We start from the raw sequence: 11,858 nt of genomic DNA, 5'->3' as shown, positions 1-11,858 counted from the left end.
ACTGTTGAGGTTGTGCCCTTAACCCCTGGTGAGTTCAGTATTTTTTTCAATGTAGAAGTGATTGCTTACGTTATTCTGTGACTGAGGTGAGGTAGAGTCCCTGCCTATTTTACGTTTTATGACAGAGCTTCAAAGACGCACGAGGCGTCTTATCTGAACTTTAATCACATCTGGCACATATCTGAAATCAGGCAGCCTCTTTCCATGTAGATAACAAGCGGTGCTTTTGTGGAAGTACCTTCACTTTGGAAAGGCAGTTATTTCGGTGATGGGCCACGCGGATTACACGGCTTCAAAGAGCGCACGTCCTTTAAGCCACATTTAACATGTTGAGTCAAACGTTTAGAATTTGAGGGGAAATTTGGGTTGACAGAAAAATTAGTATTGACAGTATTTCTAAATTGTTTTAGCCAAGAAATCAATCTTGTGAATTCCTCCATAAATGTGCATAAAAAAGGCAATCATATCATCATTAAAAATAATATCAAGTTTATTAAATACTGAACAATCAATAAGTCCTTTGGACATTAACTTTATACAGAGTAAATGAAACACAAAGTTTGTATCTAACACTAGGGATCTGCATTCACTTGATACTCCTCGCACAATAATACAGAGAACTAAACCATAAATATAAATACGGATAAGCACCACATACAGCTAAGAGGGAACATGGTAGAAACTGTCACAGTTTTGTCAATACGCAGGGTGATTCGAGTGTCATTTAAACACAATGATGCTAGTCTTGAGAAAATGCGATATCTTCGTGGCCACAACTTTCAAGAAGAGTGACCGGAGGGTGTGGCTGGTCAAACCGGGTATGTGCATTGGTGTGGCAGTGTAGGTAGCATGTAGTCTTGGTGCGCCACCCAAGCTCATCCCAAAACAAACAGGCACAATCATTTGCAGGGCTATCCCCTTTTGTATGGTCTTTTTAGGCGATGACTTTAGTATGTACATAGTTTGATTTGCTCTGGAACACAGTCTCTTCATTCATAGTTCGGAAAACAGAAGAAAAAAAAGCAATGTCAGTCAAAGGACACGTGGAGATGGCAGTCGAATATAAACTGGAGCACAGTGAGGTGGGAGTTTGTCCTTTGGAAGCCTTGGCTGGCTCTCTAGTGTTCTGTTTGGTGGTTGTAAGATGCCCATCCATATTCATTGTGCCAGTGATAAATACAGCTGGGGTGCAGGCAGGGGCCAGAGCCGGCAGCCTTCCCCTCCAGTTCACTCCTTCTGTTGTTCCTCCTCAGTCTCCTCTTCCTTCTCCTTGCCCTCGGCCAGACTGTCGGAGGCGCCCCCCGTGCCGCCGGACAGCGTGGAGGTCAGGTTGCTCTCCTTCTTCCACTTCATCCTCCGGTTCTGGAACCAGATCTTGATCTGCCGCTCGGTCAGGCAGAGCGCGTTGGCGATCTCGATCCTCCTGCGCCGGGTCAGGTAGCGGTTGAAGTGAAACTCCTTCTCCAACTCCAGGGTCTGGTAGCGCGAGTAGATCTGGCGCCCCCTTCTCCGGTCCGTGCCATAGCCCACACCTAGAGATTCAGAAACAAGACAAACTGGACAACATTAGTGAAAATCATGTTATTTGCCAACGCTATTCTTCTGCCTAAAGCCCATGTTAGACCCCCATTTACACAACACGACACTTAACAAAACAAACACAGAAACCTCCCCCTCCTCAGAAACACATTTAAAGTCTACCATCACATAAGCAGAGGCCACAAGCATTATTTAAGTTCTACAAAAGAACTGCAAAACAAAATGCAACCCAAAAACAGAAAGCATGCACCTATTGATCCGTGTACACAAAAGCTCGCTAATAAATGCACCTTTCTATAGAACGAAGCAGTCCACTCGGACTGTATACACGCTCTTAGTTTCCTCATCCAACATGTACACCGCAGCGAAGTTCCCACATAGGAAACACGCCTGTTTACCTCTCCCCAACGCAAGAAAACATGCCCCTAAGAGCCTCTTATCTACACTGGCAATTTAGACCATATCCATAACAATGGAACTACAAACAAAAAAAAGTTACACGCATGAAGCGCAACATAATATCGTTACAAAATAAGGAAAAGACACAACTTCCCACAAGACTTTATATCTGTTGTACCAGATCTCCTAACATGCACAGACTCCGAGCCATTAACACGCAGTGATTCTTTGCCACTAACTAATATGTGTATTTACTATAATGCCCCTCTGAGGCTCTGGGCACCCAACATTAGTTGTGTGCAACAAATCACACAACCTGCGAGCCATATGTACTAAGTTACAGCGTTAATATATTGCGTAAAGCCACCCTTTACCATGATTAGCATAAACTTTTCAATGGTTAGCACTGCAAAAGGTAACAGAAAGGATCGATCACTTTGTAAAATGTGTTTCTATCCTCCCAGGCTAAGCTTCAAAAACTCACCCTCGAACGGTGCAAAATGTATACACTGCTATTTTTTTCTCGGGTACCTATCGTCTCAGCTTGTGGAACTCATCTCCCTTGCACTTCCAAAAAGTCTTATGCACGCCAGATTTCCTCCCACAAAATATTAAATAAAATATATAAAAACCTGGAGAAACGTTATTCGGTATACTGTTTAAAATTAGTAAACTGTTTCAATGAGAAATAACACAGAAAACTATGTTTGCTTGCAACAACTTTAAAAAAAGGCCTATAGCGCCAACTGTGAAAGGAGGCAGCCTTTATGGCTTTTATGGGGCCATAAAAAGGAGCCGAGCCTGTTCTGCGAGGGAGAGATGGTCGTAAAGATGATTCCGTTTATTTAATTTATATCTCCGAGCTGTAAAGAGGGGGAGAAAAAAGACTCACCACTGTGGGAATTCATGCGCTGCATCCAGGGGTAGATCTGAATGCTTGTCTTCTGCTCCTGGACACTGGCCCTGCTTTGGTCGCTGCTAAAATCCTGGGCAATTGAGGTCTGTGTGTTGTGTCCCATCGCGTTCTGCCGGCAGCTAGAAAGCATGTCCTTGTCCTGGTAGAAGGCGTTAGACCCGTACTCATAGGGGCCGCGGCCGGAGCTGAACACCACATTGTCTTGCGGTGAGTAGAACGGAGACGAGTAGATCCTGTTCTGAGCCACGGCTGCTCCATAAGTCGAGAAATGCCTGACGGGGTCATAGGCAGATGAATTCAGGGCCACGTTGGGCAGCACCTCCTGCCCACTGGCTAGATGGCAGGATAAAGACGGGTTGGTGAAGTAGGAATTCATATCGAACCCCCTTTTACCTGCCGCTAGGATTTCTTTAATATTTATTTCTGTCTCCACTTTGTAGCCTGATCTAGATTGTTATAGGGACGGCTCCACTCCGGGACAGACAAAATGACAAAGTCAGCTGACCTGCCTAGAGCCAATAGGAAGCAAGATGTCAAGAAAGGGAAAAAATTGGTTTTGCTTGTGTTGATTCCCCAGTTGAAACTAAGTATACATGAAAAGTAAGTCTCGAAATGCTGAATACGTAACAAATTGCCTTATGGAGAAAAGGAAATGAGTGAAAAAAAACATTATGTACATTTTTAGTTGAGGCAGAACGGGGCATGATTGCTTTAGACTGAAAGGCAACTCATATGCACACTTTTTAAAATACAGTTTCCGTTTACGTAGAAAGTTCTGAGATGAATGAAAATCATATTTTTTTCATTTTATATATATATTTTAAAAAAAAAAAAGAATTTTCAGCAAATGGCCCGATGGCTCTAGAGGTGTGTCAGTTGATTCGTTTGCATGGGGGTTTTCCCCTAAGCTTCATTGTGAAGCAAATGCGTGTGTTTCCCACCTCAGCATAGCTGAAAGGACATTATGTGTCTCCACTGTGCAGATGTTACTGATTTCAAGCCAGTGCTGTCATATGAATCTTAATTGCTATTATTTCATTGGCAGTGGTGCACAGTTTGCCATTGCTACAGCATATGTGTGTTGTTCTGCCAATATGTGCCGAAGACGGGTTTACCTGGGCTTCACAGTCTCGTTTTCTTCATGTTATTCCCCACCCAGCACCCCCGTCATCCTGTATTGTCGCAATTAAATACTCTTAAATGGTTTATTTAGAAGATGTGCTTTTGTTTCTGTTTCTTAATGTGTAGTGATGTTAGCAACACGGTTTATAGATCGAACTCCAACTGTTTCAGATTGGAGTTATAGCAATCAAGGTCCATAATCTCCGCCCCATTTGTGAACTGATTCCAGGAAGTACGTGGAACAAAAGTGTAATATGGCATTTGCATTTTCTTTTTTAAAGCCTATCGCAATAAAAAAAAGACGCATTTAGAAATGTGTCTATATATCTATATCCGTATTGTGTGAGCTAGTGTATTTCAATTACAATTCAACATCACAATGTTGAACTGTGAACCTGTGGAAATATTACAATGTGTTTTCAAACAATGACGCCAGGAGTAATGCATTTTCCTTATTTACGAATGCTTGCAAATATCCACGTCTTTCTGATTGCCGCACACATGCGCACACACACATATACATGTATTTTACACAATGGCTATCTCCCAAGCCATTATTTGGCCATGTGGAAGAGAAAGCCATATTTTCTCTTTACCGGGACAGGAACCCGGATGCCGAAGGGTTTTTACGATCCCTTTCCTCTGTGGTACAAAGCAAGGATAATCAATGGTGGCCATAAAACTCACCGAGAAGGGAATGCCGTCAGAAAGCTGGTTTATTCATCCTTTTTGCACCAAGACTTCCTTTTGCCCGTTACCAGGCAAAACAAAGTCGAAGTATTCTCACCCCTTTGAAGCCCTCCAACCCCCAACAATAACACCATTCCCTTTTTTGATTGAAAGAATTGATTCTTTTAGGGGAAAGTAACCAGTGGTTAAAAAAAACCGTGATGTTTGTATTTGCAGGAACGATGTCTGCTTTGCATTGCTTACGTGAGAAAAGAACCTTGTAATGTAAATACATGTGCAACTACCCAGTGCTGCATTGCTGTGGGCAGACTCTTCGTGTTACATGTGTGTCACAGATAGTATTCACATGCTCATGCATGAGCCCATTACTCATAATCTCAAGTTGTCAACGTAAGGGACACGTTGCTGAAAGCATGTTTCTCCAAATATGGTAATTCTCTTAGTTCAAAGGAAATTTGAATCGTTAAGGGCCCCCTGCATATCACTCCTATCACTAGATGTTGAACACGTTTCAATGGTTAGCTACTAACAAGATCTCCTTAATTTGCTTTCATGATTAAGCTATGTCCCGCAGACAGCAGCAGCTACAATTTCAGTTCTTTTTAAATAGTTTAAGATTGTACTTTCGCTTCTGCTAGCTTATATACGTCTATGTACAATGGGAGCTTGTGTGTGTCTCTGACAGGCTCAGTCAAATTCCTGTCTTTTCTAATTTGCAGTTACTCGAGTTTTTGCTCTGAGTTGAGGTGTTGCACAACGAGTGGCTTGTATGGGGGATTATAGTGTGTCATGCGGTCGGGAAAGTTCAGTGTTTTATTGCAACTCTAAACAGGGGGCAACGCTTAAAGATCTGTTCGATTTATGGTGAGCAGTGCACAGCTGCTGCAAGTAAGGCGGGACAACACAAAAAGGAGCTATAAATATTAGAGAACACTTTGATGAAATGGAAAGAAAAACCTCCATCCAAGCGTTGTCTTAAACTGTACAATCAATGTCACACTATAGTTGTGGTGCAAAAAGCATGCAAGCATGCGAATTTAAGGAAAAAAGCGAGGATCTATAAACGGGCTGTTTTTTTGTACAGTTTTTGGTGTGCAATTTTCAATTTGTTGCAGAGGTTGAGAATAAAAATACTTTTCAGCCATGTAACCCACATTTCGTTTAATTATTGTTTTGGTATGTGTTTCCTCATCTCCTGAACGAAAGACTTGTTAATGTAGCGGGAACAAACACAAAAGTACCTGTGTGTGTGTGTGTGTGTGTGTATATATATATATATATATATATATATATATATATATATATATATGCTTAACATGAAGCAACCTTTTAAGTTCCCCTGTCACTGTGTACTTTCAGCTTCATTCCCTACGAATTTGAGGTAGGGGTAAAATAGCCGGACTTTATCCCACTCAAGGATAACTGGCAGATTGATTAAGTGAGAGACATGAAAAGATTTAAGTGATGTTGCCAAACACACGTGTTTTCTACGCCCTCATAGATACAAGGAAGGACGAAATGATATTTTATGAACTTTCGGCCTTATAAAATCAGTAAAACTTTCCGGATCCTTATTTGCCACATTTTGTATCCATGCTTCTTCCTTTTGTTTTTTTCCTGAAAGTCTGTATTGATTAGGTGTCCAATATTCAACTGGGCAAAAACAGAGGCTATGTGTATCACAGGCATATCATATCCTATACCGGCAGGTAAATACTGTAGATTTATTGAGCAAAAAGAGCAAATATAATGTCTTATATGTGTGTTAATACGCATGAGTAATTGTAATACATGCAAAGTGTATGTATACGTATGCAAACCGTGCTTTGTTATCGATATTTCAATCAATTTCCTGTTTACTGCCTACCATACATTTGACCTAAATGCGCAGTAATGTTCTATAATAATGTGTATACACACAACTCTGTCGCACACACACACACACCACACACCCCACACCACACACACACACATATATTGCAAACAGTTATAACGCGGAGTGAGGTTTTTAGATGGTGTGTTTTTGTTTTTCTGTGTATCACACACATGGGAATGTGGGCTGACAGTAGATCAGTAGCGTGTTAAGTATAAATGCATATACAAACATATAACAAAACATGACTGATCACTTATCTTTCTCAACCTCGTGGAATAGTTATATGTGTAATTTATTGCGCTTCCGGGTTCTTACTTATGACTAGACTTCTCTAAAGAAGGATTTTTTCGTATCGGAAATAACCCCTGTCATCCATACATTTTTAGAGCCCGTTTAATGATTATATGGGTGTGAAATGTTAGGCCCCTCTCCTTTAAATGGAGATGTCTCCAACGTTCAAGTTTTAGTGTCACCATCGCAAGAACAATATCACACTGAATGATATTTCATTTTAATTTAATTATGGGTTCTAAGGACCAGTGCCTGTGTTTTAAGGATGTATTTTTTTTCTCTTTGATGGTTTACCTCAAGTGTTTTTTTTAATGGAAGCACTTTTACAATTCTGTATTTGAGAACTTGAAGAAATATTTTACCTCCTCACAGAAAACATTACAATTCTTAACTTTAAAAAATCTGCTTCTGTTAAAATTCTTAGATCCCTATACTTAGTATTGAAATTGGATATACATGATGCGAAAAAACAAATAAAGGTTTGTGTCCACCTAAAATTATCTCAATCTTGCGACTAACCTTTTTGAATAAACACACGAGGCACTCATTCCTACAGAGCAGACAATCTCTACCTATAATTATTTCTTATTTAATTGTATTTATCTATTTAAATGGCGAGCACGCTGTGTGGATGTTTGTACGGAACGTTTGGGGAATTTTACTTTTTCTTAAAAAGTGGACTGTTTTATTTGCCTTCTCTCTTTTGTGCACGTGGGCGCTTTTGTGTGGAGTAACAGAAGGTAAATGTTACATATTCTTCTCCAACTCTCTTGTGTGTCTCATTTTCTTTGAGAGGTTCACAACTCGCTATGACCAGTGTGTATAGTTGTTTTTAAATGTGTATTAAATAATGTTGTCAACTACTAGTATTCTTCTTGGAAGGGCTGTTCCTATAGATTTCCTAGTTACTGTATGTCTCAAAATTGAAGTTATAGCGAATAGCTAGTTATTGAGCTCTACATACGATGTTATAATACTTGATTTTTTTCTATTAGGTTCCTATCATCAGAAAGAAGTCACGAGACGCAGTTTTGTGGACCAAGGAAAGTTCGGTTGTATGAAATACCGGTACACGTGGCTCCAATCCAAACGAACATTTGTGGCCAGTGTTTGAACGTCTGTGTGTATGAATATTAATTACCGCGATGGCCCATATTATATACATGTTGGAAAACACGCGTCGCGTATACTCTATAAACAATGCCAGCTTCCTGTAAAATCTAAAGTAGCAGAACCCAACACCCGCGGCAACCTGCAACTCCCCACTATTGCATGTTGTGAAGATGGACAGAGCTGCGAAAACTGTCTGATCGGTTTATTTGGAATGTTAATAAATATGTATCTAAGTGCATCTGTATCTGCACCTATCTTTGCAAGCGTGTGTTTAAGGACGATATTGCTCATGCTGAACTCAAAAGTATTTATAAAAGTACTGCTTCCTAGTTCGGATATGTCCATTTTCTACTAGTAGTAGATTAATCATGGGTTAATTCACGGACAATACATACCCATTCTGGGGGTGACATAAGAAAATAACGTAACTGTACCAAAGTATTAAAATTTGTTGTATTCCACTTCAAAGGCTCGTTCGGGGCGGGGGGGAGGGGGGGGAGTTACGCTGCCAATGTGAAAATATAGGGAGCTGTCCTGCTGATGTACCTACCAGCTGTTACAATAAAAAAAAACACTAGTCGCTCCTCACCCTTCTACCAGAGGCATCATTTATTATTTTATTTTCAAAAAGGTAAATGAGAATATCATATTTGTTTTGCTTGACTTGATCGTTGTAATTTTTACTCATGAACAGTAACTGATATCAAAGAACTCACAGAAATAATAACCAAACAACTGAGTTTTGATAGATCAAGAATGTGCTGCTAAAACATATCTAATCATTTGAAGCATATTCCAACATATGGCAGATCAAGAAAATACAATTGAATAATTAATATATATATATATATATTGAAAATAATGTAAGGTAATAACATCACAAGGAACTACTAGAGAGAGGTTCGGATTTTGAGAGCATTCTGCCTCCCTTACCGTAGTCGCAGGCATGATATGACCTGTGAGTATCTCGGAGGATAAGAATGAAAAATCCCTCCGCCGTGATCACATCAGCTTTATAGCTTATATGCACAGATCTGAAAGCATGAGTTTGATATCAAATAACACGAACGACCTATTTGAACATATGATACTATTTCCATTGAGCGGTTGCTGTCATATGCGAACCTTTAAGCAGGCCAAGCCAAAAATGATCGAAGTCATTTAGAGCAAACTATATCAACGAGCCTTCGTGTCACCAGGAACAAGAAGACACGCATACACACTCGCTCTGCACACACCTTCTGTCCATGAAAAAGGTACATTCACGTCTCTGCATGGTAATAGGGAAAATCCAAAATATTCCCATGAGATAAAAAAAAAATGACCACAACCATGTGATTTGGCAAAACAAGTATTTAAGGCAGAAGCACTCATCACTCGAACTCTCAAAGTCTGAACTGAGAAGAGGTGGGGTGGGGGATTGGAGTGTGTGTGCATGTGTGTTGTCAAAATATACTTTGCACTCCTCCTTTGTGAAATATGTTTATAACTCAATAAGTTATATTTGCTTCTCCTTCAGAAATATAGAATGTGATGAATGTACGACTCAGGAGGCCTATTGTTCGAGGAAATATCCTGGTTACTTTTACACCAGTAGTCACATTGTAGTCACATTGTTTTAGTCTTAAGCATTGCTATCCAGTCACTATTCGGATTTATTTAATTCATATTACATACCATACAAGTGCAGCCATGCAGCACCCCTCCATCGTATAGCCTTGCGAAGAGCGGGGGTTTTACAGAACACTTCGCCTGTTGCATGCTAGTCCCGGTGGGCTGTGAGATAAGCCCTGCTGCCCAGTTTAGCATCATCTCCACAGCGAGCCAGATCTGCAGCTGCAGGCCGCTGCCCAGTAAACACTGTAAACAGTGTGCTTGCTTGCAGCTCTTGCTTTGACAGGGGGAGGGCGTACTTCTCAGATCCATCTCCCTTAAGGTAGCAGCGGCGTGTGCATCTGCCTCCGAGCACCCACGCCTTCCGCACTTCAATGGAACCGGAAAAGAGAATTGAATAGGGTAACAGTGCCCACATCCAGAGGCCTTTTGGTCTGATCATGTTTACTTTGCACCCAGTAACCCACGGAGAACCTCCTTGTGCCTCTATTTCCTCCCGTCACCTCCTTCTCTCTCTCTCACACACACACAAACAATTTATTTAACTGTGGCCTTTACGCTGCTAGTTTCTTTCGTGATTTTTTTTCTCAATTTCTCCTTCCTCCACAATGGATGCTGTGATTAATGCGGATCTGGCATCCTTCTGTCACATGGTGGCACTGCACCCAGTAATAGTTGAGATTCGCCTCTAAATCACCCCAGTAATTACAGTTACTTAATACACCGCACAACACAAGATCAACGGTGACTATTTGGCATTTCCAATGTGGACTTTCTTGTCGGTCTTTGAAGAAAGCGTCTCCCCACTCCCAACATATATGGTTGAAGGGTTGGGGAAAGGAGGGGTCGAAAATAATAGTACTGAACATGAAAATGTGAAATGCATGACATTCCTACACGTTTATGTTTTGCCCAACACCACATTTGCATTTCATATGTTGTTAGCGTAATTGTATTTAATGTTTTTTTAACCGCTTCATTCGGAAACGCACAAAATTAGAAATGACATGCTTCATATAGGAAGCTTTGTCTACCCCTTTGTACAACATTTCCCTTAAAACGCGACCATATTGTCCTTCCTTGTGGTAATTCCTTCAAAGATTTCCTTTATCCAACCATTTCCCACTTACGCCTGCATTTCAAGGCGCACTACAGACAAGCGCATTTGCTCTAGAACTGTATAATCTGCTACACACGGTCAGTCACAAGCCTCGCTTTATGGCCTGCTTCAAGGGGCTGCCGTCTGCCGGAAACGGGGCCGTGGGCGGGAACTCAATGTCCACGCCCACACAGAAGGCAGCCCGACAGCCAATCAGCAGATCGGAGTCCCTCTGCGTCTGAAATGATCTTGCGGAGAACACATTATGCTTTCAAAACAGGTGGAGGAGATACTCACAATTCGATTGTTTGTTGCTGTGGGAACATGTATCGATACAACCACCATGTGTTTATGAACATTAAAATAAGCTGTGAATTTTACTGTTTTTAGTTTTTTTTTCTGTAAACGTCAAACGGCGCCCGCCCTGTAAACTATTATCGCGTAGGCATGGATGGATATATTTTGAGCTAATACACACACACACACACGGGGTAGTAACAGATCACTCTCTGTGGTCGAACAATACACGTGTTGACACACTAACAAGCTTTGACTAAGGACATTTAATCACTTACACTGTGAGAAACAGCGTGTATTCCCGCCCAGCGTATAGTTGCTCATTCTAGCTTCTGTTGAGCCTCTCTTCTTACCCAAGTCACGTGTATCTTCTTTCTTTTGGTACACACAGATACGGTTCCTTTTGTTGTTATGAATAAATGCTTCCCTACCAATCTCTGATCAGCATGCGATTTTATGTACTCTCTGTACTCACTGTTTGAATGCTGTTCCTTTATTATTTTATTTCCACCGCCACCCTATGGCACGCCCCTCCTGTCTTCTCTCTCGTGGCCTCTCTTGAACCACTTTCTCCTACTAAGATGATTTGGTCATTCGCATTTTCTTTGTAGCTCACCAGGGGAATCCCGACCAATAGGTAGAGACAATGCCTGCCGCTCTTTATTTAATCTGTTTGACTTGTTGGTACCTTGAGTTTTTGTCTTACACATAGGAGAAAAGAAATAATCAAGTGCACATACTTATGTATACACATCAATAAAATTGTGTAAGTAAGCACACTTGCTCTGTAAGTACTTTACCTTCTGTTTAATACCAAATTTAAGCACATGAAGCTCCCAAACAGCATTTTCCACGAGTGTGTTCTTTTAAATTTTATATTGCCTATGATGTTATATGGACTA

General features: G+C 40.9%; 2 protein-coding genes and 2 long non-coding RNA genes across 15 annotated transcripts in view; 2 read left to right on the top strand and 2 right to left on the bottom strand.

Moving 5' to 3' along the window:
* LOC144829268 (uncharacterized) overlaps nucleotides 1–8,182 on the top strand; it is a 145,344-nt gene extending 137,162 nt beyond the window's left edge. The window contains exon 2 of the long non-coding RNA XR_013610623.1: nucleotides 7,829–8,182. This is a non-coding gene — a long non-coding RNA (uncharacterized LOC144829268). The remainder of the gene's footprint in view (nucleotides 1–7,828) is intronic.
* The window catches only part of LOC144829232 (uncharacterized), an 814,902-nt gene that overhangs the window by 189,207 nt on the left and 613,837 nt on the right, over nucleotides 1–11,858 (top strand). The window lies entirely within an intron of this gene.
* The window catches only part of LOC144829219 (uncharacterized), a 464,862-nt gene that overhangs the window by 420,587 nt on the left and 32,417 nt on the right, over nucleotides 1–11,858 (bottom strand). The window lies entirely within an intron of this gene.
* On the bottom strand, nucleotides 473–3,299 carry HOXC6 (homeobox C6). 2 transcript variants are annotated; one of them, XM_078688122.1, is made up of 2 exons: nucleotides 2,831–3,299; nucleotides 473–1,556 (listed from the first exon to the last, which is right to left on the bottom strand). In XM_078688122.1, exons 1-2 carry the CDS (start codon nucleotides 3,228–3,230, stop codon nucleotides 1,228–1,230), a joined length of 729 nt encoding a protein of 242 aa, XP_078544248.1. In that variant the 5' UTR covers nucleotides 3,231–3,299; the 3' UTR covers nucleotides 473–1,227. The 2 variants fall into 2 exon arrangements, with proteins under 2 accessions (XP_078544248.1, XP_078544258.1); XM_078688132.1 differs by having other exon boundaries at nucleotides 473–1,532.

This window comes from Lissotriton helveticus, chromosome 1_1, assembly GCF_964261635.1.
Source record: "Lissotriton helveticus chromosome 1_1, aLisHel1.1, whole genome shotgun sequence".
Classification (NCBI taxonomy): Eukaryota; Metazoa; Chordata; class Amphibia; order Caudata; family Salamandridae; genus Lissotriton; species Lissotriton helveticus.
Note: the sequence above shows the minus strand (reverse complement) of the source record. Positions and strands in the feature narration are given on the sequence as shown.